Source organism: Equus caballus, chromosome 2 (genome assembly GCF_041296265.1).
Source record: "Equus caballus isolate H_3958 breed thoroughbred chromosome 2, TB-T2T, whole genome shotgun sequence".
Classification (NCBI taxonomy): domain Eukaryota; kingdom Metazoa; phylum Chordata; class Mammalia; order Perissodactyla; family Equidae; genus Equus; species Equus caballus.
In genome coordinates this window covers 13,662,114-13,688,045 of record NC_091685.1, presented here as the reverse complement: position 1 = coordinate 13,688,045, position 25,932 = coordinate 13,662,114, and the positions used below count along the sequence as shown (strand labels likewise).

Below are 25,932 nucleotides of genomic sequence, written 5' to 3'. Positions count from 1 at the left end.
GTAAGAGGATTAAAACAAATAACGCATATAATATACATCATGATATGTGACTAGCTCTTAATAAACACTCGAAAAATGTTTCTTCTCCTGCCATCATTCCTTCTCTCCTCCCTTCACCATGAAAGACACATAACATTTCCTCTCTTATTTTGGTAGTCAGGAAGCTTAGATACAGAATTTATCCCAGCAACTAACTCTTGAACTTGATACATTTCTCTCCTTTTCCCACTGTTTTCATCTTTTTCATTCTTTTTAAAATTGTATTTAGGGGCCAGCCTCGTGGCCAAGTGGTTAAGTTCGCGTGCTCCACTTCCGCGGCCCAGGGTTTTGCCGGTTTGGATCCTGGGCGTGGACCTAGCACCGCTCATCAAGCCATGCTGAGGTGGTATCCCACACAGCAGAGCCAGAAGGACCTACAACTAGAATATACAACTATGTACTAGGAGGCTTTGGGGAGAAGAACAGAAAAAACAAAAAGAAGAAGATTGGCAACAGACGTTAGCTCAAGTGCCAATCTTTTTTTAAAAAATTGTATTTAATGGGTCTTTTTTTTTTTTTTGCAATCCTCATCAAATCTTATTTTGAAGAAAAATGGCTGGAGACTTGATTAAATACGACTGCTGCCCTTTATCTCCCGCTACCTTTCAAAATCTCACTGACAGAACACTAAAGAAATATAAAAAGGATTAAGTCACAGAAGTTCAGAGGAGGCAACAGCAGATGAAAGTTCAACAAATATTTGGAAGGTAGAAGGCAGGGTGGGGAATGTTACCTGGCTTGAAGCACCCTAAGAAATTATAAACTAAGTGCCAACCAGAGGAGATTACCAACAAGAAGCAAGTCGGTTCACCCAGTTTAACCTCTTAAGACGCTTAATGCTTGGAAGCACAAGTTACTACGGAAGGTCAGGAATGAAGAATGAGGCTAACATCGGGGGATTGGCTGAAGTCTGTATGCAGAGCACTCTGCCCTCATCCCAGAGCTCTTCTCTCAGCCACACCGCTGCTCTAAACTCTCTTGCTGTGTAAGGAGGAAGGAAATTGGACTCTGGAGGCCTCCATACTCAGGGACCTCAGGCATAGTTTGAAAGGCAGGGATGAGCTATAGGGTAGAAAACAGTGATGGAGACAGGGTCCACACACCGCATTATGGCGGCCCCAGCCCCTGTCCCACCCCACCCCACCCTACCCCAGAATGCCAGCAGCCAGGCATTTAGCACTCCCACCCTTTCACCCTCCCTGGGGAAGTAGAAAAGTCTCCAGACGCCTGGAGGACCCCAGGAAGAAAAAAAACCCCTCCACTGAGTGACATTTATGAGTTCTTCAATGTAAAGACTAGTTGCGGCCTGATGAAATTTCCAAAAACTGAAGGCCACAGCGCCTGATTAAAAGAGCCCACCAAAAAAAAAGGGGGCCGGCCTGGTGGCGCCATGGTTAGTTAAGTTCACACATTCTGCTTCTTGGCGGCCCGGGGTTCGCAGGTTCAGATCCCAGGTGCGGACATGGCACTGCTTGGCAAAAAGCCATGCTGTGGAAGGCATCCCACATATAAAGTAGAGGAAGGTGGGCATGGATGTTAGCTCAGAGCCAGTCTTCCTCAGCAAAAAGAGGAGGATTGGCAGTAGTTAGCTCAGGGCTAATCTTCCTCAAAGAAAAAAAAATAATAAAAGCCCACCAAGGGCCTAGTGTAATAAATGAAAAAGACCTGCACCAAGGCATATCATCATACAGTGTCAGAAAAGGTTTTAAAAGTATCAAGAGTGAAAAAACAAGACACAGACAAAGAAAGACACAGGAATCAGGATGACATCAGAAGTCTCAACAGCAGCATTGGGGAAGCTCAATCCCAGGGAAGCTTATTGGTAACATGGAATTCAATCCCCAAGCAATCCAGCACAAAGTCAAAGTTCTTTCAGACTTTCAAGGACACACAAAAAATAATTTTCATTTCTTAGGAGGTTACTGGAGAATGTGCTTCAACAAAACTAGAGAGTAAACCAAGAAGGAGGAAGAGTTGGATCCAGGAAATAGGGCAGTCAACAGAGAAGACTGGCAAAAGGAAATCCCAGGACGACATTGGTGTACCAGGCTTAGGGAGCAACCAGTGCAAACTGGAACAGAAAGACAGAGGTCTGTGGGACAGAGGTCTCCAGAGACCAGATGGAACTGTTGAGTTAGGAGTTGAACACTTAGAAAAAACATTGCTATGTGTTTGGAACATTCGGAAGAAAATAGCTCTAGGTACTTAGAAAACTAAACAATTGAAGAAAGAAACAATTATTAACTCCAGGTAAAACCAACTTGTAAGGAAAGAAAATGTAATAATAGTTTACAGCTTGGGTGAACAGTGTTTATTTACTTGGTCAATAACGTAAACTAACTATTGATTTAACCATAAATTGTGGAAAACTATATGATGAAGATAAGGGGAGAAAAAATGGGGGTTAGAGTCGTGCAAGACAGCTAATTCCTCAACTGCCAGAATAAGAAATAAATGGTGCCTAAAATTGATAAATCAAGTAATAGTAATGTATTAGTTTGCTAGGGCTGCCATAGCAAGGTGGCACAGACCAGGTGGCTTAAAGAACAGAAATTTATTATCTCACAGTTCTGGAGGCTCTGATCCATGCGTCCAAGATCAAGGTGTCCCAGGGTTGGCGTCTTCCGAGACGTTTCTCCTTGGCTTGTAGATGGTGTCTTCACATGGCCTTCCCTCTTCATGTGTCCGTGCCTAAGCTCTTCTTACGAGGATAGCAGTTATATTGGATTAGGGCCCACCCTAATGACTTCATTTGAACTTAATTACCTGTTTAAAAACCCTACCTCCAAATACAGCCATATTCTGAGGTCCTGGGATTAGGACTTCGACATATGAATTTGGAGGTGAGAGGGACACACTTCAGCCCATAGCAAGTACTGTAAACTCATTTTTTGGAAATATTGGAGGTAAACACCAGAAGAAATAGCCAAAAGAGTTGAAAGTGGTTGCCTCTGGAATGAGACTGGAGGATTGCAAATAGCAAGTGGGGAGCTGGGCCTTGAACCCAGTCTGACTCCAATTCTCATATTCTTCCACTCTACCACAAGATTCGGAGCTCCTCGAGGGCCCTGGCAGTGCCGTGCTCACCTCCGCATCTCCCACAGCACCTTGCAGAGTGCCTCATGGTGTGCCTTCACTACAAATTTACTGATTTACGGCTGTATCACTGTGACCTTTAAAGCTGCCATTTGTTGGTTTTCTTTTCCTGTTAAAACAAGAAGCAGATAGGGGAGAACCAAGATCCAAAGAAGCTTCCAGGGGCCATAATGTGGAGTGTCCAGCTGAAGTTTCCCACACTCGGTCTCCTAGAATTTCTAGGTGCATCTCTGATAGCACTTTGAGTTTTGATGCTAGAAAGGGTCCATCCATGGCGGGGCAGGGGGATCGGGTGCTTTCCTGCCTGTAAAGCGAATGGTGGTGTTTCAACCCCTCCTCCTTGGGGTCTAGAACAGCTGCTCATCCCCGTTTTCTTGAGGCCAGTTTGGCTGTTGAAGGTGGCCACAGCCTCTGAAAGTTATTCACAGCCTTAGGGTTGTAATGTCATTCTGTGATTGATGCTTGATCCCATGAGGAGTTTGGTCCTTTTTGTGTTTAGGTTGATCCACAGTCATTCACGTGGCTGTTAAGGCTGACAGGATTTTGTGGTTGTCTCCAACCCCGAGGCTACGTGGACGCCCTTCCTGGGAGCACATCTCCAGTGTCCTCTGGGGAGTAGTGGAGGTTGGTGTGTATGTATGTCTGTCTCAGCATGCCTCAGATTATTGCATCCTAATAAAATTCTGATAGCTGGGCCCCGTCAATATCTCAAATACATGTGAGGAAACGTTAATTTAGAATCAATTTTAGGATGTTTCAGACTGTAAAGTCCTTTTAACTAGATCTCTGGCAAAGATGTAGAAGCACTTTATGGGACTGTAAATTTCATGTTGAACAGTCTTCGTGAAATACACATCTCCCTTACACACAAGCTGTTCTCTCCATATCAATCATGGCCTCTGCAAGTAATGTTTCACAAATATTCTGTAAATCACAGAAAACCCCATGATAATGTGAAATATGACTTTCACTTGTCTGTTAGACAAAGGAATCACACATGCCTCTTTCCCATCAGCACTAACATTTGTTATGGATAATAACACTTTCAATCACAACTATTTTTGGAAAACGGGTTTATTTTAAACCCTCCCTCCCCCACTGAAAACACTCTCCCAAGGACACAGACTCCTACAAACCACAGCCCATTAATCCAACTATACAATAGGAACTTGTTCTTCCCACTAACTTTCTTTAAAAGTTGTTTTTAAGAGAATTAGTATAAAAGCCCAAGGTATGAGGTGAAGGGGCAGTTACCTTGGCTGATGGGCGTAAGAGGGGGCCTGGTATCTAAAGACCCCAAATCTCTGACTCTATATGAAGTGAGGGCCGAGGGAGTCCCAGGTTTTTAGCAAGCACCTTCATCTTAGCCAGAACCTGTGGTCCTTTTAGTTGCTAGCATCAGCAGGGAAGCCAAAGAGGTAACATTTAGCTCTTAAACGTGAAGCAGATATTTATTACCTTAATATTCTTAATTCCATTACAACACAGCTAGATGCTCCCTGTTCGAGCAGCAGGTGCTGAGTCCTAGAGGTGTATTTTGAATGTCACTACATCTGTGTGGATGACAGAGGCTCACCCTGCCTCCAGGTGACTGCTGGAAAAGCAAAACCCATTGAGTAAGCTGCAGGACTTGCGTGGTTCTAAATATTTTGGTAACCTGTCTGTTTTCCCTCCCTCTGTAACCAACTTCAGAACTGATTGACCATGACCTCTATAAAGGAACAGGCAGCAATTAGCCGGCTCTTGAGTTTTTTACAAGATTGGGACAACGCCGGCAAAGTCGCAAGGAGTCACATCCTCGACAGTTTCATTGAAACCAACCAAGGCAAGACTGCCCCTGAACTGGAGCAGGAGTTTTCCCAGGGAGCCAGCTTGTTCCTGGTGCGCTTGACCACCTGGCTTAGACTCACGTATCCTTTGCTGAACAGAAAAAAAAATAGACAATCTTCAAAAGAAAAAAAGGAACGACGATTGTTGAGGGAGCCCTTCTCTTGATTCTCTCTGAGATTTTAGAACAGGACAACTGGTGATCAAAATATCATCCCTGGTGCTGGCCCAGTGGCGCAGCGGTTAAGTGCGCACCTTCCGCTTCAGTGGCCCAGGGTTCGCCGGTTCAGATCCCAGGTGCGAACATGGCACTGCTTGGCACACCATGCTGTGGTAGGCGTCCCATGTATAAAGTAGTGGAAGATGGGCATGGATCTTAGCTCAGGGTCGGTCTTCCTCAGCAAAAAGAGGAGGATTGGCAGCAGTTAGCTCAGGGCTAATCTTCCTCAAAAAAAAAAAATATATCATCCCCAAAGTCAAGAACTCCCTCAACTTCCTATCTTCCCAACCTACTGGTACATCCTCATTCTCACTCCTAACCTCTTTTGCTTCCATCATAGTTGAAGTGGGTGTTCCTTCTGTCCAGGGCTAATCCTCTATCTGTCCTGCACTTGAATCCTCTCCCATCTCCTTAGGGACTTTATTCTTTCTCTATAGCCTTCATTTTTGCCTCATTACCAGCTTTTTCATCAGCATTTATATATGCTCAAATCTTCTACCTTAAAAATTGTAATTCAATCCCTGTCTATGTTGCACCTAGCTCCTGCCCTTCATGATGAAGCTTCTTGAAAAGGTTGTTTGGCTTCCCTGTCTTCACTTCCTCACCTCCCTTTTCTCCTTCACCCGCTGCAGTCTGACTTCTGTACCCTCCTCCACTGATGCGGGTGTTGACAAGGTGATTAATGATTTTCTAATGGCAAAACCCAGTAACTACATCCTTGGTCCTTATACATGACCATCCAGTTGCATTTGTCAATCAACCCACTTCTCAAAACACTCTTCCCTGAAACTAATATAATGTTACCTGTCAATTATACCTCAATAAAAAAACAAAGAAAGAAAAAGAAGCACATATAGACCATATCACAAAAAAAAAAAACACCACTCTTCCCTTGGTGTCTGTGATACCAATTCCCGTGGTTTTCTCCTTTGTTTCTGTCCGTTTATTCTCCTCTTCAGCCATCCCTTAAATGTTGGTGTTTCTTCTGCATCCCTCTTGTCTGCTCACTCAGATTCTCTCTGAGTGTTCTAATCTGTTGTCATGATGTCAACACCACTCCAGTTTAAAGACTCTCAAATGTGTACCCCTGCCCAAATTTCTCTCTGGAATCTGAGTTCCATACCTGTTAATCCCACAACCATCTCCCTTATATCCCATGGAATGACTCTCATGTTTCTGGCTTGGAAACTGAGTGAATGGGGTGCCATTGTGTAGGAAGAGAATACAAGAGCGAGTTTGGGAGTAGATAAGTTTGGTTTGGGATATGTTGTGTTTCAGCTGCCTGTGCTCAGGAGCTCCAGAGGCAGACTGGGGCTGAAGACAGATTTGGTCACCATTGAGGTGATGGTTTGAGTGATGGGGGGATTTGAGGATATTCCTGCTTTGTGTGCCCATAGCATTCTATGGATTCATCTCAGAAGCTTTTATTATGTATTTTTCTTTTTGCTTGAACCCTCTCCTCTTCTCTACACCTCCTCCTTATTTGTCTAATCCCTACTCCATTATTCAGGTCTCAATTTAGACGTCACCTTCTTAGGAAGCCCTTTTCTGAGCTCCAGACTGGCTTAGGTTCCTCTCTTATATATACTCATAGCACTTCCTCCATCTTAATAGTCGTCACATTTTATTCCTATTGCCTGCTTAATATGTCTCTGCCCCCACTGGATTGTAAACTCTCCAAGGGCAGGAATTGCATCTGTTCTATTCATTTCTTTGTTGCTAACACCTAGCACAATACCTGGCCCATAATGGATGCTTAATACATGTTCACTGAACAGAACTAAAGGCTTAAATAGACACAGCTTTCTTTCTTACACTTAAATCATTGATAAAATTATTAATCAGACTCAGGCCTAGAACACAGGCCAAATGGAATACCACTGAATACATCTTTAGATTGACCCAATGTTCTCAGACATTAGCGTGCATAAAAGAGGTTTAGGGGGCGGCCCCATGGCCAAGTGGTTAAAATTCCACACATTCTGCTTTCATGGGTTTGGGTCCCAGGTGCAGACCTACTCCACTCATCAGCCGTGCTATGGAGGCATCCCACATACAAAATAGAGAAATATTGGCACAGATGTTAGTTCAGGGCGAATCTTCCCCACCGAAAAAAAAAGAGGTTTAAAAAGCAGATTACCAGTCTATTTCCCCACCCCAAAGCTTCTGATTTAGTAGATTGAGAGAGGATCCCTGGACCTTTTATTTCTCATAAGCACCCTGGGTGACTCTGATGCCTGGGGTCCAAAGATGATGCTTGGAGAAACATCAGCACCTATAAATCTGGCTTCGTCCCCAAAACTCATGACACTAACCTCACCAAGGTTATCAGCAACCTCTTTGTCACCAAGTCTAAACTACCTTTTTCTTCCTTATCTTGCTTAACAACATTTTCCATTTGACCACAGGATGAGGTGGGTGAGGCAGGGTCAGATCCTATCTTTACTTAAAATTTTAATATTTTATTCATCATGGATTTTTTTGTGTTAATTTTGATTTTTAAAATAGTGCATTGAAATATTATTTGGTTACTGAGTTTTTTGGTGCCCTCTTAAATTTCTCACCCAAAGCAAGTACCTCACTCACCTCACCCCAGCCCCGGCCCTGCTTGCCCACTGTCCCTTCTTAAGCTGTCTTCTCCACCTTCTCCCATTGCTATTTCTCGGTCACTATTGTGGGATCTTTCCTACCCATCCCTTAAATGTTAGTGTTTCCCAGAATTCTGCGTTCAGCCCACTTCCTTTCTTACTCAGTCATTGTACTTATTCATGGTATCGTTCTCCTCCATATCCTACGTGCCAATCAGAGGGCCCAACGTGAGTGGACACCGCCAATGCTGATTGAATGAATGAATGAACCACCCTTTTAATATGTAGTCATATGTTCCATTTCTGCACCTGAAATTATTCATAGTTTCATAACTTTTTGTGACCTTGTAATACAACAGAGAAAATAGACTGGCTGAGGTAACCCCACCTTCCCCCACAGCCCACCAGGTATGGTGGATTTTGAAGGAAAACAAATCAATATAGCATCATTATGTTTTGCAAAATTAATTGTCACCTTCCACATAAGCCTCAAAACCCTTTTTTAACCTTGAACTACCAGAATAGATCAGTAAAACTAAGGATTTATATATTATAATGACAAAATTATTATTACCATTTATTGAGTCTTTTTATGCTCTAGGCACTGAGCTATGTGATGTATAAATATTATCTCAATGGAGCCTACCACCAAGCCTAATAAGTGATTGGTATTATCCCATTTTATAGATAAGAAAGGTGAGCCTTGAAAAGGCTGAGTAATTTACTAGTGAATGGCAGAGATAAGGTTTGACTCAGGGTCTGTCTGGTCCAAAGCGCATACACCATCCACTCTGCTTCAGTGTCTCCCACCCAGTGGACAGTGCAGACCCACAGTTCCACCTCCAACACCCTACAGGGAGATAGTCTGCATAAATAGCCCCACTCCCTCCAACCCAACATAATGATGCTAGATTGATTTGTTTGCCTTCAAAATCCACCATACCTGGAGGGCTGTGGAGGAGAGATGGGGTTACCTCAACCAGTCTGTTTTCTCTGTTATATCACAAGGTCACAGGAAAGCCTGACAGTAAGAACACTGACTTGGAGTTAGACTGCCTAGGTCCAAACCCTGGTTCCATCAGCTAACTTGGGGACCTTGGACAGGTCATTAAGCTGTCTGAGATTGTTTCCTCATGAAGTCAACGGAGATAGTAATAGCACCCACTGCTGGGTGTGGGGAGGATTAAACGAGACAATGCAAGCCAAGCAGTTAGCACAGTGCATGGCACACAATAAATGCTTAGTACTTGTTAGCTCCTGCTGCTACTGTGGCAAACTTCTGGAACTAATTGCTGGAAATAACGGACCAGAAATATGTATAGTGAGTGGCTGTGAAAATTAGACTAACCTGGGACAGAAGAAAAGAAGGTGACAAAAGTTGGTCAGCCTTCCTGGTAACTGAAGACAAGAGGAGGAGGTACTAAGACAGGAATGGGGGCTGGGGCTTTGGGGGAGCAGGGTGGAGGACAATGTAGGAATACAGAGAGTCCCGTGTGGGCTGATAGCCTGGCTCCCAGCTACAGTGGCAACAGGCAGGGGAGCCTGGCTCCAGAGCAAGCACTGTGTTTGCAGTAAAGAGCCTTTCCTAATGAGCCAATCTGTCTCTACTTCTATTGGCATCCTGGGAACCAGGGTGCAGCAGAGATAATTTGCCTCACGCACCCTCCCCTGCAACAAAGCGCCATTACCTCCAACCCATTACATTAGCCTTTATCAGTCTTGGAAGCTCTCAGTCATCCTCCATGAGCTGCAATAATTTCAGCTAATTTCTTAAGTGTTCTAAGAGCCTGTGATGTGTTATGAGCCTAGTAATTGTTGACTGGTTCCTTTTCTGTTGTAGCTTGATTTCATACCTTGTATCCCAGCTGATGCGTGCTCTGGGTGCTTTATTACAATGAAGGTTTTTGCAAAAGCTCACATTAAAAAATAACACTAAATACTTAGGTTGTTTTAAATCAGAGTTTAATTTTTCCACCATCTCCTGTCGTTCTTATTAGGGAGACACGCGATTCTTCATAAAGATAGTGACCTCCAGTGTAAAGCTTTGAGCAAGTACAAAATTGAGAATTAATGATAAAGCTGGTTATTTTTAGAGAAGTCTAAAAATGAGGCACAAAGTAATGAACTGGGCTAAGACCCAAGGATGCAACGTTCATGGCATAGAGAGACTTGGAAAATTGACCCCCAGCTTTCTCCATGCACCTTTTATTCATCAGAACTTCCTTGCTCTCTAGGGGGCCTGTCAGAGCCAAGGTGGCCGAACTACCCCAGAAAAGCTTCCTGGAGGACCATGAACATGCCCGCCAGCACTCCCTCTTCCCCCTACCCTGTGTGTGTTACCACTTCCCCTTCAACCTGGTGGCCCCTCTCAGATGAAGGACATAGTTCAGCTGTTGTTCATCCTGGGCCATAGGTGGTGTCAGGGATCAGACACAGGATCTGGTCTCTCTGTGGAAAACCACCCTGAAATTCACTCTTTAACTTATTATACAGCTATATGACTGGCTCATGTTTAGATAAGCTTTTAAGGTCCATTGGCATCTTCTTGTCAGCTGTAAGCAGGTGAGTTCTATTCTAGAGAAATTATGGGGTCTCAGTTGCATATGGGGCTCATGGTGTCCTTGGCATTCCTACCAAATGGGACCAGGGCCTCCAGTTATCAGGGGGTACCTAGTAGCCCTCGGGATGGGCCCAGGGGTGGTGTCAGATGTGGTGCTGCTCTAGCTGCCCCTCCATCCCATGTTCTCCATTGACACTTGACTAGTCAGCACCTTCTTGGTTGTGAATTATAGAAAACCAACTCAGATCAGGAAAAAGGGAAATTTATTAGCTCACTTAATTGGAAAGCCCAGAGGGTAGAAATCTCTATTTCAAGCCTGACTGGATCCAGGGGCTCAAAAAATGTCATCAGTACCTGGTTGCTCCCTCTCTCTTTTTCTCCATTTCTCAGCTCTCTTCTCCTCTGTGTTCATAGGCCTCCATGTGCTGTGGTCCTCAGAAGCTCCAGACATGCATCCTTCTAGCTCAGCCACACCAAAAAGAGAGCATGTCTTTCCCCAGGGTTCCCAAGAGAGTCCTGGGCTTTGAGCCTCATTGGACAAACATAGGTCCCAACATGCCTGGCCCCAACCAATTACTGCAGTCCTGGGGCCGGCCCAGTGGTGCAACAGTTAAGTTCTCATGTTCTGCTTTGGTTTCCTGGGGTTCGCCGGTTCGGATCCCGGGTGCAGACCTATGCACTTCTTGGCAAGCCATGCTGTGGCAGGCATCCCACATATAGAGGAAGATGGGCCAGTCTTCCTCAGCAAAAGCAGGAGGATTGGGAGCAGATATTAGCTTAGGGCTAATCTTCCTCAAAAAAAAAAAAACAAAACAACAGCAATTACTGCAGTCCAAAGGATCACGTGCCCTGTCACCAAAAACACATGGCCCGTGAGTGGCAGGGGGGTGATTCCCCAAGGGACAGCTGAGGTACTATTTCAAGAAGAAGAGGAACAGATGCTGGAAAGCCAAACACAAGAAACGTCCATTGTATTTAGCTTTTACATTTCCTGCTAGAAGAAAAAATTTCCAAACTATTGTGTTACTTTACCCATGCACACTTCCTGCATAGGAAGGCAGAGTATGTAAGGAAAGGTCCTTGAGATGCCCTTAGAAACGTTAGCGCCAAGGAACTTGACAAGTGGCTTATTTCTACTCTTCTATCCCTCTGGACAGTAATCGGTACCTTATAGAATTTCTTGAGGTTGGAGGTGTCTTAACACTCTTGGAAATACTTGGGCTGGAGAAGATCAAGGAGGAGGACAAGAAGGAATCCATCAAGCTACTTCAGGTTGTTGCAAACTCTGGCAGGAAGTACAAGGAGCTCATTTGTGAAAGCTATGGTGGGTACTGTGTATGATAAGGATGTTAATTCCCGTGTCTCCTAGGGCCTGGGTTTAGGGTGGCAGCACTCCGCACTGCTGTAGGAAAATGCGTCATGGAACTGGTTGCACGGGAAGCATTGTGTACAGTGGACTCAATTAGCTCCTGTTCATGTCACCACCAGAAGACCCAGGTTTATGATTTTCCTGAGTCATCATTTGCTCAAATCTTTCCATGGTGGTTTTGGAAATACTTCTCCATTTTAAATATATCCTCTTTTATGCATCCTTTCAACAAAGATTTATTGAGCCATTGCCTAAAAGTCCTTTGTGAAATTAAGTGAGTTATGAATAACTCTAGAAATAAAATTGAAATAAAACCATTGAATGTGTGAGCTAGGTATATGCTAAGGTACTGAGAATACAAAGATGAATGAAATACAGTCCTTGTCCTCAAATAGCTTACAGTGTGGTGAGAAAGGTAGATAATCCAGTGATTTCAGTATGTTCTCTCAAGTGCTCTGATGGAGGCATGTAAAGGAGATGCCATCCCCATGCAGCCCTTTTTCAAAGCACTTCCCTCACTGCACTTTCCTCATGGTTCTCCTCTGTCTCCCCATGGCCTCTCTGAGCCTCAGTGTATTTATCCATTAAGTGGGACTAGCACCTCCCTCTGGGTAAAGTTTCTGAGATTAAATGCAGTAGTATTTCTCAAAACATTTAGTAAACTGGTGAGCGCGACACAGATGTTAGTTACCATTTAGCATTCAAAAATGCACGCTTTCCAATTTTAATCCTATTACCTCATATTATATAATCTGGAGTGAGGATTGTTTTCATAAGTCCCTTCCAATTTAGCATTTCCTCTCTTCTTTGCTCAGGTGTACGATCCATAGCAGAATTTTTGGCAAAGTCTAAGTCAGAAGAGACCCAGGAAGAAGTGCAAGTTCTGTTGGATTCTTTGGTCCACGGTAATCCCAAGTACCAGAATCAAGTATACAAAGGTCTAATAGCTTTGCTGCCCTGTGCGTCCCCGAAAGCTCAGCAGCTGTCCCTGCAGACTCTCAGGACTGCCCAGGTGAGCCCAGGCACACGCTCCTGTGGTTCTGATTCAAACACAGTAATCTTACAATTACCTTCCACAGCGGCACTCCACGCAGGCATGAGAAACATAGCTCAGCCTCCCACTGCATGTCTGCTGTTCAATCAGCGCTACTTCCAGAAGGCCAAGGCAGGGCAGAGAGTTCATGTCTCCCAGCAGAGTGATTTGTCCTGTTTACTTAAGGATCAGAAAGATGTTGGCAGACTTAAAAGTGGTTGAGACAAGCAACAAGGATGATGAAAGGACTGTAGAAAAGATTAAAAGAGTCAATTGGATAGGGAAAGAATCACAGTGCATTTGTAGACAGCATGTAAGTGAAGAGGCCAGATCTCCAGTGCTTGGGAAAGCTCCATTTCTCTTGTTGGCTTCTGCCTGCCTCTCAGACAGTGCCCTGGAATGCGAGCAAAGTCAGATGTAGGGCATGGTGACCACATGAAGACACCGTGCCTAGTAAGGAGGGAGGAGAGGCTCCAAGAGTAGTTTTGAGACGAACCATCAAAAGCCCTGACAATAGCTCCAGGGTGGGCTGGAGGCAGGGGGACAGTTAAGAGATCAGAGAGATGGTAAGTGCTGAACTGTGGGAGGGGGAATAGAGGTAAACAGATGGGACAGACATTTTAGAGACAGAGTGCATGGGATTTGGGGCAGTACAAGAAAAGGAGGCAAAGATGGCACCCAACCTTAGATCAGACAGCAGGGTGAGCTGTGTGCCACCAGGAGAGAGCAGGAAAAACCAATTTGATCTGGGAAGAGTTAGGTTTTGACCCAATAAACTTGATGAGCCTTGGTGGCTCCCAAGTGCCTGTCTAGGAACAGGCCAAGCTGGCTGCAGAAGACATAGATAGGTCACTTGTGCAAAAAGTGCTGAATCTTGAGCCCCCCTCCCAAAGAATCTGACAGCTCTCAGGAGGCCTTTGGTAATGCTTTTTTTTTTTAAGATTTTATTTTTCCTTTTTCTCCCCAAAGCCCACCCCCCCGCCCACCCCCCCCCCACCCCCCCCGCCGGTACATAGTTGTGTATTTTTAGTTGTGGGTCCCTCTAGTTGTGGCATGTGGAACGCCACCTCAGCATGGCTTGACAAGCGGTGCCATGTCAGCGCCCAGGATCCCAACTGGGGAAACCCTGGGCCACCGAAGCAGAGCATGTGAACTTAACCACTCAGCCACAGGGCCAGGCCCTGCTTTTGCTTTTTAAGCTCCCCAAGTAATTCCAATTCCTGGTTCAGTTGAGGAATTGCTGTTCAGGACATCTAGTGGAGATGTCCATTAGACAGTAGAAAACAAAAATCTGAAGCTCCAGAGAAACACCCGAGATGAGGATGGCAGTTCGGATTTTGTGAGCAGAGAAGTGGCAATGGAAACAATGGAAGTAAATGAGATCACCCAGGTAGAATGTGCCAGGTAAGAAGAGAGAGAACACTGCCAACATTTAAGAGATGAGCTGAGGAAGAAGGTCCAGCAAAACAGTCTAATTATCATTATTATTTTCAGTTTCCATTTATTAAGTGACCCCTACGTGCCAGGCATTGTGTTAGGGGCTTACTTACGCTATTTCTTTTAGCCTTCACAATAGCCGATGGAGGCAGATATTATTACCCCCATTTTAAAGATGATGGAACTGAGTCTTAGGGGGTGTTCAATGACTTATTAAAGGCCACACACTAAGGAGGAGGTCTTTACTAAGTGGGCATTTAAATCCAACTCTCTCTAACTCCAAAGTCCTTATTCTTGCCATAAACCACCCTGGCTCTTTGAAAAAGAGCAATGAAAGCCAGAAAAGGAAAACAGGAAAAAGACAGGGCTGTGCAAATGAAGGGAAAAGAGTTTCAATAAGGAGGACATGATCAACTGGGTCAAATACAACAGAGAGATTAGGTACCACTAGAACCAAAAGATGGTCCCAGCAGGAAAAGTTTTGGTGAATTAGGGGACCATCCTATGGCAGGAAAAATTAAATTGCAGCAGCCTGTCAAAGGATGCATGGAAGCTGAAGAAGTGGCTTCCCCTGCGAAGGTTAGATGTAAAGGAAAGAACGAGCATCAGTGAGAGAAGACAGAGTTGAAGGACAATGTTGTTCAATCTGGGTGAGTTTGAGGATGTTCAGAGCTAAAGGATGGAACCAATACGTGGGCAAAGGTTGAAGATGTAGAAGAGAGGATTGATTGCCCAATTGGGAGAGGTTCCTGAGGGAGAGAAGATTTAGGATCTTGGATGAGTTATGCGCTCCCCGGCCTATGCCCGCCCTCCCCCTGGCAAGGCAGCTGACTCGTCCCTGCACCTCTAGCAGGTGGCCAGCTAGCCTTGACTGCATGCCTCCTGAGCTAGAGCGTTCAATGGCAACTTCACCAGACGCTCAGTCTAATTCTTGGCTGCCCATCTCTGCCCCTCCTCTTGAGAGGAAATTTACCTCTCTGGTGCCAGGCCAAGGCCCAGTGACTCCCCACGGCCCTCCCTCTCCCCATTCAGCCAGGCTGCCTACCTCTTTGGAAGTCTGTTTTTCATTTGTTCCAGGTGGACAAGCTCTAGAGAGTAACCGCCTTGTCCTGTTGTTTGTCTTGTCAGTCAATCATTGGAGCCACACACCCCAGCATCGTGGACTGCGTGCTGAAGGTACTACGCACGATGCACCTGGAAGTCCAGTATGAAGGTAGGGGAGGTGGCTGGGTCTGCTCCAGGTTGCAGAAGGTGGCAGTGAGAGCTAGGCAGACTAGCTCTTAAAAGTTTTCTCCTGTTCAAAAAGAGCCTTGTTGCTGAGTGTCCTGGTTAGCCTTGGCGGATGGAAGGTGCTGGATTGGTATTGACGGGCAAGTTATTCAGAAAATGACAGTCACATTCTGTGCCCCGAATCAGCCAGATGGTGCTTTAATAGTTGTTAGAATCTGCCTGGGTCCAAAGCTGGCTCTGGTTCCCAATCTTCTGTGGTGCTTCCCCTCTAAACAGAAATCACTGAGGACTGTCCTTTTTCTAAGAAACTAAATTGGATAGTGGTAGTATTAAAAAGTTTTCAGGGGCTGGCCCCATGGCCGAGCGGTTAAGTCTGCACACTCTGCTGCAGTAGCCCAGGGTTTCGCCGGTTCCGGTCCTGGATGCAGACATGGCACTGCTCGTCAGGCCACGTTGACACGGCATCCCACATGACACAACTAGAAGGACATGCAACTAAGATATACAACTATGTACCGGGGGAATTTGGGGAGATAAAGCAGAAAAAAAAAAAAGGCAACAGTTGTTAGCTCAGGTGCCAATCTTAAAAAAAAGAAAAAGTTTTCATTTATTGAGTACCCCTATGTGCCAGCCACTTTCCATGCATCATTTCATTTAATTCTCAAAATAGCCACAAGAGTACAGAGCCTGGCACATATTAGGTATTTGAATGTTCAAATGAATGAATGATGGGAGTAGGTATTTTCATGTTTTTCGAACGTAAGCATTGAAGCACAGAGAGATTAAGTATGCTTCCCAAGATTACACAGCTAACTGGATTCAAACCAGATCTGTCTGACTCCAAAGCATATGCTTTTAACGTGTAGCACGTGACAGATGTTTACAGGATGTTATTTCCTTCCCTGTTCCTATAGTGGATCAGAGAAGGGAGATTCTGTTTTCTACAGGAGAGATCAAGGAAGGGTTCACTGAGAAGGTGGTGTCGAGCTGAGCCTTGGAGAATGGGAAGGATGTGGGAAGGTAGAAAGGAGCAGAGGAGGGCATTCTGGAAAGGGGAATGGAATAAAGGAAGGCGTAGAAATAGGGAAGTACAAGATGTGTATGGGGAGTGACAGGCAGATCACTTGATGGACGTTTGCAGAGGTCTCGGCCCAGGCAGACCTAGAAAGGGAGGCCAGGACCAGATTGCAGAGCACCCTGAATATCAGACGGCGTAGTGGCACTGTCTCAGTGGGCAGCACGGAGCCATTGAAAAGTGAACAGTGAAAGGGGCATGAGAGAGGGAAAGCACTGCCTCGGGAAGATGGTGGGCCAGAGCCACAGGGAGACCTGAGGCTGGAAGCCAGTTGGGAGGCCTTGCAGGTGGTTCGGATAACAAAATGGGAATGAGCTGATCTAGCTGGACACTGAGGCCCCAGGAAGAGAGAATGAACAGGACTGGGAATGGCCTGGGTGTAGAGAATGAGATGGCTTATGGAAGGGGGAGTGGGCAGGGCTGAGGAGGCCAGGACAGAGAGGCCCTTTAAGCAGGAAAGGTCTGGGCATCAGTACGTATCGGGACTCCTGTATCCAGAATGACAGGCTGAGCCCCAGGTCCTGGAAGTCTGGGAGGGGCAGAAGGAGCAGGCAGGCACAGGGGTTTAGGTATGCAAGTGAGACCCTGGGGAAGATCAACAAAGGTCTGCAGGCTCCCTTCCAATCTCGATTATTTTTTGGAGGCAGCATTGAAATTGAATGTCAGTCGTATTTTTCCTTCAGCAGCTTTGTCAATTTTGTATTTGTTTGACCCCTGCAGGTATGCGTGGGTGTGTGGACCTTGTGTGGTGAGAAGTAATGCTATGTTGAAATGGATTCCCAGCTGGAGCAGAGTCCCCTAGCTGGGGAGGAGTTGCCAGTGAGGGGGTGGGCGGGCGGAGGGGCCTGAGTAAAGGTCAGACCTAGCAGCAGAGAGCTGTCACTGGCACTGGAACAAGGGAGTGGCCTGGCAGTGGGATCATGTTAGGAAGCATAATCAAACCACCCCCAGGAGACTAGATTGGGTGGCATGAGACCTCCCGCCCTCCACCCCGCCGCCACATGGCAAACATGACGACTTCTTCTCATCCGTCACTTCTCAGCTTACGCATGTCTTCTCTGAGGCCTTCCCCGACCTGCCGTCAACCCCTGCCCAAATGTCAGCCCTCCTTCCTTTGTACCACCTTGCGCCCTCCTCCCCTCTGTACCTCCCTCCCCTGGAGCAGTTATCTCCTGAATAGTAACTGCCCTTTACATACGCTGTGCACAGTTTCAGTGCGGCTTTCGTGGTTTTTGTCCTTATATCCTGAGCACAGTCCCTCGAGTGTGCTAGGTCCTGGGTCCGTGCTTGTGGCGGGGGGAGGGAGCACTGCACACACATCGTGTTAGTGATACTTGCCTGTACGCCTTTCTCCTCCAGGCCTCTGAGCAACTTCAGGGCAGGGACTGGGTCTGCTTCATCTATGGGTGCTCAGTAGAAGTTTGCTGAATAAATTTATGAAAACGTGGCTGAGCTTCAGTTATGCTGGTGAACTCCTCCAGAGTTGGCACTGGCCCAGCTTCTTCCCATGTTGGCCCAGTTCAGAGTCCCTCTGCATTTATTATGTAACAACGAACACCGGCAGAGGCAGCAGGAGCATGAAGCTGTGTCACTGCCTTTGTTTGGTTTGATGTCTGCTTGTGTGATAATGGTGAAACTGTGCACCTCAAAATAATTTCAGATATGCCAGACTCATAACAGGTGCTCAAGAAATGTTTGTTGAATGAATGAATGATTCTTTTTTACTGGCACTTCAAAACTGTCTTCATGTAACTGAGACTATAGAGCATGCATATGTAGTGATTGTCCACTTTGTTGTTAGTGCTGTCAAGTCAATTCCAACTCCTAGTGACCCTGTGTACAGCAGGGCGAAATCCTACCCAGTCTTTTTGCGCCATCCTCTCACCTTCTGGTACTATATCAGACAATGCTCTGCTGCTATTCACAGGGTTTTCATGGCCAATGTTTTCAGAAGTGGGTGGCCAGGTCCTTCTTCCTTGTCTGTCTTAGTCTGGAAGCTCCACTGAAACCTGTCAACCATGGGTGACCCTGGTGGTATTTGAAATACCAATGGCATAGCTTTCAGCGTCACAGCAACACACAGCCACCACAGCATGACAACTGACAATTGTCCAGTAGGGGGAACTATTTCACATGATCCGTAGAATGGAAGTTAAGGGAGAGAATACAGTTTTCAGCTTCCACTGAAACTCCTCCAAAAGCAAGGGAGGGCAGATCTGACAGGTCTTAGATGTGGTCCTAACAGTGGTGACTGGAGGGAATCACAGATGAATTTTTCTAAGTTTGAGGACACCAAATTGCAAGACCAAGGTGGAGCCCCCAGGATGATGGCAACCGTCAGGGTAGAGAAGACCGTCACCAAGAAGAGCGTGTGATATAGCTGAACAGACTAACCTTAAAAGGGCAGGATTTGTTTGTTTTTTAAAAACAAATATTGATTGAACATCTGTGGTGTGCCAAATACTATGTCAAGTACTGGGATTTTGTTTGTGTTTGTTTGTATTGAGGAGAAAAATGAATGGTTTGGAAGGAGGAGGGGAAGGAGAGTGTGTGTGTGTGTGTGTGTGTGTGTGTGTGTGTGGAGGGGGATGACATCCTTCCCCCGAGAGGGCTACTGGGAAGGTGGAATTCTCACGGGGAGTCCGATGACAATAGGACATGAAGAGGCTTGGGGGGTCTGCTGACTGCTTCCCCTGCACTGGGTGTCAGTGGTGGAGGAGCCAGGGGACGGCCTCACCTCCTTTTTCATTGAGAACTCCATCTTCCCACCTCCAAATATCCCAGCCTGCCTGACCCAGTGCTCACCTTCTCCTCTCTCTCCCATTACGACAGTGTCCCTGCTCCTATCACAGGCCACCTCTTCTGCTTGCTCTCTGACCCACATTCCCTCTGCTGTCACCTCCTTCCTTTTTCTCTGGCAGATCATCTCCACCGACATGCAGATTTGCTCTGTATCGCCCGTCTTAGAAAAGAGCCCCTCCTTGGTAATGTGTGGATTAAAAGAGATTTAAAAGACATGTCCCCCAAAAAGGTAGAATTAAATTATAGTGTTTAGGGATGCATACCCCTCCTCGACCCCAAGTTCCCTTCTAGCTACTCGTTCTTTCCATTTTCTTCCTCCTTGATCTCTCAGCTGCTTTTGACCCAGTTAGTTAAAAGCAGCTCGCTCTCTTCTCTTGGTTTCCGGGACACCACTTCCAGTTTCCTCCTCCACTGGTTTTGCCACAGTCTCCTTTGCCAGTTTCTCCTATTTCTCCACCAGACTCTCGGTCAGCCTTCTCCTCATCTCCATCTCTACACCTTCTCCCTGTGTGGTTTTGTCTGTCCCATGGCTTTAAATATCATATATATGTTATATATTCAGATACCAAATCTGTATCTCTAGCCCTGATCTCTCCCCTCCTCTCCATATCTAATACGCATCTGAAACTTATAGCCAAAACAGAACTCTCGATTTTCTTCCCCAAACCTGTTCTTCCTCCTGTTTTCAGTAAAAGGTACCACCATCAACCCAACTGCTCAAGTGAGAGATGTAGGACTTAGTACCAGATGACCGGCTTTCTCTCACCACTCACCCCATCCCATCGTTACCCAGTCCTCTAGGCTCTATGTCCACTTACCTTCCCCGTCCCCACTGTGATCGCCCTGGGCTAATCCACAGCCTGTCCCCTAATTTATCTTCCTGCTTCTGCTCTGTCCCCCTGTAATTCATTCCCCCACTGCAGCCAGAATGATGACTTTTAAAATGTAAACTAGATGTCACTCCTTAGCTTGCCATTGCACCTAGACCGAAATCCAGACACCTGCTTTGGCCCGCAAAGCGCGGCAGGCTCTTCTCCCGGACCTTGGATTGATGGTCTTCAGACTTCAGACTTCAAGTGTCGGCTCAGATGTCACCTCTGAGAGAGACACTCCCGACCACACTCTCTAAAGCTTCCCCGTTCCCTCCCACCACCCACCTAGGTCTCTGTCCATCATAGCACTTGTCTCCTTCGGAAATTATCTTGTTCATTTGTTTACTTGTTTATTGTCTGTCTTCTGTCAGAAAGTCAGCTGCAGAAGAGCTGAGAGTTCATCTTTGTTTACCGCTGTTTCTCTAATGACTAAGCAGCACTGGCCACGGTAGGCTCTTAAATATTTGTGGAATGAATGAATCAGGATGACTGAATGTGTATACCCTGCTTTGTGCTGACAGTCATCGTATTGGTAATAGAATTTGAAATACCCAGTTTTTTCAGCCCAGATGGCTAAGTGGAGGCTGTGTGTCTTAAGAGACCGTTTATTTCCTGAGAGTTCTTAGGGCTAAGGAAGAGGGTTTGGAGAAGGAGGAAAAAGAGAAGTTTTTTCTTGGAGGAAGGTAGCTAAGGCCTCTACTGCAGAGGGTGGTATTCTGGTTACTTATTGCTTATAACCACCCCAAATTTAGTGTTATAAAATTATCCCTATTTTATTCTCACATATTATATAGGTCAGGAATTTGAACAGGACACAGAAGACATGGATTATTTCTGCTCCGTGCTATCTGGGGCCTCACTTGGAAGACAGCTGGGAGCCACAGCTGGAACTAGAGTGAGGCTAGTGAGGATCACTATTGCTGAGTTTTCCTTTTGCCTCAGGCTCCAATATGGCTCCTCATGGCACTCTTACTGATCCTGTTTTTACTTAACATTTTGATTTGCTGTTCGTCATGAATTTTTTTTGCATTAATCTTTTATTTGAATCTTTGAATTTGATTTTTTTAAAAGATTGCATTAAAATAGTACCTCTCTTGATTACTGAGTTTCTGGGCCCCTCCTTTAAATTTTGCATCACAGGCAAATGCCTCACTTGCCTCGCCCTAGCCTTAGCCTTGGGGAGCTCAAGAGGGCTGGAATCGTTTGGGAGCTTGAAAGTGGGACTCCGCAGCACCTACTCATGGCCTCTCCATGTAGCTTAGGCTTCTCACAACGTGGTGGCTGGATTCCAAAAGGGGGCAGCTGAGAGCAAGCTTCCAGGACATTCCAGACAGAAGCTGCATGGCCTTTTCCGACCTAGCCTCACTTCCTGCCCAGAGTGAAGGGAAGCACACAGACCCCACATCTTGATGGGAGGAGGGTCAAATAACTCTGTGGCCAAGTTTTAAAACCACTCCCGTGGGACATGTGTTAGCTGGGGGCGACATATGCAGTGGTGGCTCTATGTCTGTCCAAGTGGGATAAGCTCCTCTTTCTTCCTTTTTCTCCCTTTCTCAGTATTTTAATGCAGTTTCCTGAAATATGTTTGTCTGCCAGAGGAGGGTTTCATAAAATTGCCTCTCCCTCACCCCTGTGCTGGTGCCCCCGGAAGAGGGGGGTCAGGGAGCACTGGGTTAAATGTCTTGGAAATGCCTTGCCCATCCAGGTTCTTAAAAAAGAGTGGAAGAGGAAACATGTGACCAAGTAATGGCTTTTTAGTCCCCACTGCAGGAGATTCTGATTGTCCCTTCTTGTCTGTTCTTCACTTTGAAGTAGAAATAACCAGGGAAAGTGTCCGGACACCTACCTCTGCTAATTTTTCTTTTCATAGAACTAACATTTTAGAATTTCTTTTAACGATGATCCCATTTAACCTAAGACAGCCAAAATTAAAATTAAGGAAGGACTTCTCCAAAGCGGTCCTGCCTGGAATTTATCTCCATTTATAATTGCTTTGAAGTGAAAAATGGCAGTTTCCTCCCAGGGGGATTGCTATTCCTGGAATTAGTGGCAGGCAGGGACTTAATCACGATGAGCAGGCCAAAGCTACAGAAGTGTTCGCTCACTGGTCTCCCTCCCCAGAAAAGAGAAATTTCAAAGTCATCGAAAGGTTTTGGAAGGAGAAATTAATGAACTTTGTTGGGAATTTGAAATATATATGTGTGTGAATGTATTAGTATCTCTTACAAATAAATTATTACCTTAAGGATGTAAAAATTACTATGTATGACTTAATTAGAAGCCGACCAATCATTGTTAATTAATTTGCCAAATGTATGCTTGCCAAAAATCGATTGGCCAAATGACCAATTTTCTGAGTGGCCACTTCACCAAATTACCAGTTTACTAAAAATACGTTTCCTCAGGTTTCTAGCAGTTCCTACTGGTTGCAGTGGTAGGGCCTGAAATTGCTGGGAGAAGGCGGAACCTCAGAGTTCTCAGGGACTTCGGCCTCTCCTCTGCCCCTGGTACCCCTTTCTGCCCTCTCTTGGCCCCCTCTCTGGCCCTCGTTCTCCCTTGCTCTGCCCCACCCTCTCCCCATCCCCTCTTCTCAAGGTTGGGCAGTCCAGGCCATGCAGGGTGGTGACCTCCAACAGCTTCCTTCTCCAGGTCCCCCTCCCCGTCCTCACCCCTGCCACTGCAGCTCAGAGAACCTGGGCAGACACAAATAAAGATTCCTTAAAATGCTGCTGTGAAGACAAAATGAAAGCTATTACATGCAAACTTTGCAGAAATCTACAAAAGCTGTTAAATCAGCCCATCAATATTTGTTACCTATTGCCGTCTAACAAATGACCCCAAAACTTAGTGGCTAAAAAAATATAAATTATTATCTCACACAGTTTTCGTGGGTCAGGAAACTGGGAACAGCTTAACTGAGCCGTTCTCGCTCAGAATCTCTTGTGAGGCTGCAGTCAAGCTGTCAGCCGGGGCTGCAGTCATCCAAAGGCGTGACGGGGCCTGGAGGAGCCACTGGCATGGTGGCTCACCAACACAGCTGGCGAGTTAGTGCTGGTTGCTGAGAGGAAGCCTCAGTTCTTCACCCCTGGACCTCTCCACAGGGCTGCTTGAGGGTCCTCACAACATGGCAGCTGGCTTCTCCCAGAGCCAGTGATCCAAGAGAGAGCCAAGAGGCAGTCCCGATATCTTATGATCTAATCTCAGGAGTTGTACATTGTCACTTCTGTTTTACTCTATTCATTAGAAGCCAGTCACTCAGTCCAGCCCACAATCAGGGGAGGAGAATTGGGCTCCACCTCTTGAAAGGAAGCATACAGGGGCCAGCCCTGTGGCATAATGGTTAAGTTTGGCATGCTTCACTTCAACAACCTGGGTTCATGGGTTCACATCCCGGATGCAGACCTACACCACTTGTCAGCCATGCTGTGGCAGTGTCCCACATGTAAAGTTGAGGAAGATTGGCACAGATGTTAGCTCAGGGCTAATCTTCCTCAGCAAAAAAAAAAGAAAGGAAGCATACTGAAATTTTGTGGACATATTTTAAAGCCACTATCCCATCTAATAACACTTGTTGAAAAATTAACAAATAGGTGTAAGAAATAAGTTCATGATAAAATAGAAGTGTTTTTGAATTTGGAAAAATGGTCATTTGGAGAATAAAATTTTTGTCTACTTGACCTAGAAACCTAGGATTAACTTGACTTGCTAATAAAATGATCATGTTTCATATAGTGAAGTTGAAAGTGTGGCTTATCACCACAGAGTACAGCGGCAGGGTCAATGGCTGAGCACACTGCACGGCACGAACATAGTGGAATCCTCTAAAGATATTAGTGCCAGGAAACAGTGACCCTAAGTGACCAAACAAGACAGACGTGGGCAATTCTTTGAATGTGTGACATCTCTTCCCCTGCCCCCAAAGACCTGGAGAGACTCTGGCAGTGGGCAAGAATATCATTGTTAATTTTCCTTAGGTTCTTGGTTTGGTGCAGCTACATAGATTAAGTATGATTTACTTAGAAATTAATCACAGATTTGGTTTACTTCATTTTTCTTCATAAAAGCATTTTTTAAATTGAGGTGAGGGGACCAGCCCCGTGGCCCAGTGGTTAAGTTTGCATGCTCCGCTTTAGCAGCCCAGGGTTTCACTGGTTCGGATCCCGGGCGTGGACATGGCACCGCTCATCAGGCCATGTTGAGGCAGCGTCCCACATAGCACAATCAGAGGCACTCACAACTAGAATATACAACTATGTACTGGGGGGCGTTGGGGAGAAGAAGAAGAAAAAAGAAGATTGGCAACAGATGTTAGCTCAGGTGCCAATCTTTAAAAAATAAAAAAAATTGAGGTGAAATTCACATAACATTAAATTAACCATTTTAAAATGAACAATTCAGTGGCGTTTCGTTACAGTCACAATGCTGCATAACCACCACCTCTGTCTAGCTCTAAAACATTTCATTACCCCAAAAAGAAGCTCTGTGCCCCTAAGCATTTGCTCCCCATCCCCTCCCCTCAGCCCTGGAAACCACCAATCTTCATTCTGTCTCTATGAATTTGCCTATTCTAGGTATTTCATATAAATAGAATCATACAATATATGACCTTTTGTATCTGGCTTCTTTTATTTAGCATAATGTTTTCGAGGTTCATCTATGTGGTAGCGTGTATCAGTACTTCATTCTTTTTTATGGCTGAATAATATTCCCTTGTGTGTGTGTGTGTGTGTGTGTGTATACACCACAATTTGTCTATCCATTCAGCCACTGATGCACATTTGGGCTGTTTCCGAAACCTTTTGACTGTTGTGGATAGTGCTGCTGTGAACACAAGTGAACATGTACATGTTTGAGTCCCTGTTTTTAGTTCTTTTGTGTATATACCTAGGAGTGGAATTGCCAGGTCATATGGTAATTCTGTTTAACCTTTGCGGAACCATCAAACTGTTTTCCACAGCAACTGAACCATTTTACATTCCCTCCAGCAGTGTTTGAGGGTTCCAATTTCTCCACAGGCTTCCAATACTTGTTATTGTCCTTTTTTTAAAATATAGCCATTCTCGTGGGTGTGAAGGCATGGTACCTCATTGCAGTTTTGATTTGCATTTCCCTAAGACTAAAGATGTTAAACATCTTTTCATGTGCTTGTTGGCTACTTATATTTCTTCCCAGGAGAAATATCTATTCAGGTCCTATGCCCATCTTTAAAATTGAGTTGTTGTCTTTTTGCTGTTGAGTTGTAAGAGTTCTTTATATATTCTGGATATTAGAATGGTTTCTCCCATTCTGTAGGTTGTCTTTTCACTTTCTTGATAATGTCCTTTGTTGGTTTACTTTTAAATGATTTAAGTTTTTCATTCGTTCATTTATCTATTCCACAAGAGCAGGCACCGGGCTGGGCTCTGAGTGTATAGTGACAAATGGAACAAATTCCCGGCCCTCACAGAGCTCTGTTACAGCAGCAATAATAATAGTAATGATAACTAGTAATCACGATTAGTCACTGCAGACACGCCCCTTTTTACTGCGCTTTGCAGATATTATGTTTTTTACAAGACCCTCCACCAGCAAAAACATTGACTTACTGAAGGCTCATATGATGGTTAGCATTTTTCAGCAATAAACTATTTGGGGTTTTTTTTGAGTAAGATTAGCCCTGAGCTATTGCCAGTCCTCCTCTTTTTTGCTGAGGAAGACTGGCCCTGAGCTGACATCCATGCCCATCTTCCTCTACTTTTATATGTGGGATGCCTACCACAGCATGGCAAGCCACGCGGTGCCATG

General features: G+C 45.4%; 2 protein-coding genes across 14 annotated transcripts in view; one reads left to right on the top strand and one right to left on the bottom strand.

Annotated features, from left to right (window-relative positions):
* TMEM53 (transmembrane protein 53) overlaps positions 1-25,932 on the bottom strand; it is a 69,069-nt gene that overhangs the window by 28,848 nt on the left and 14,289 nt on the right. The gene's annotated exons all lie outside the window — the stretch shown is intronic.
* ARMH1 (armadillo like helical domain containing 1) overlaps positions 1-25,932 on the top strand; it is a 49,788-nt gene that overhangs the window by 10,399 nt on the left and 13,457 nt on the right. For 10 of the 12 annotated variants that reach the window (XM_023631387.2, XM_001496328.7, XM_070260095.1 and 7 more), the window contains 6 exons: positions 3,635-3,759; positions 4,828-5,045; positions 10,264-10,332; positions 11,488-11,654; positions 12,515-12,711; positions 15,298-15,382. In XM_023631387.2, the coding sequence (XP_023487155.1) occupies positions 4,840-5,045; positions 10,264-10,332; positions 11,488-11,654; positions 12,515-12,711; positions 15,298-15,382 (724 nt within the window). In that variant the 5' untranslated portion in view covers positions 3,635-3,759; positions 4,828-4,839. The remainder of the gene's footprint in view (positions 1-3,634; positions 3,760-4,827; positions 5,046-10,263; positions 10,333-11,487; positions 11,655-12,514; positions 12,712-15,297; positions 15,383-25,932) is intronic. The other 2 variants (XM_070260098.1, XM_070260094.1) reach the window with 1 other exon arrangement.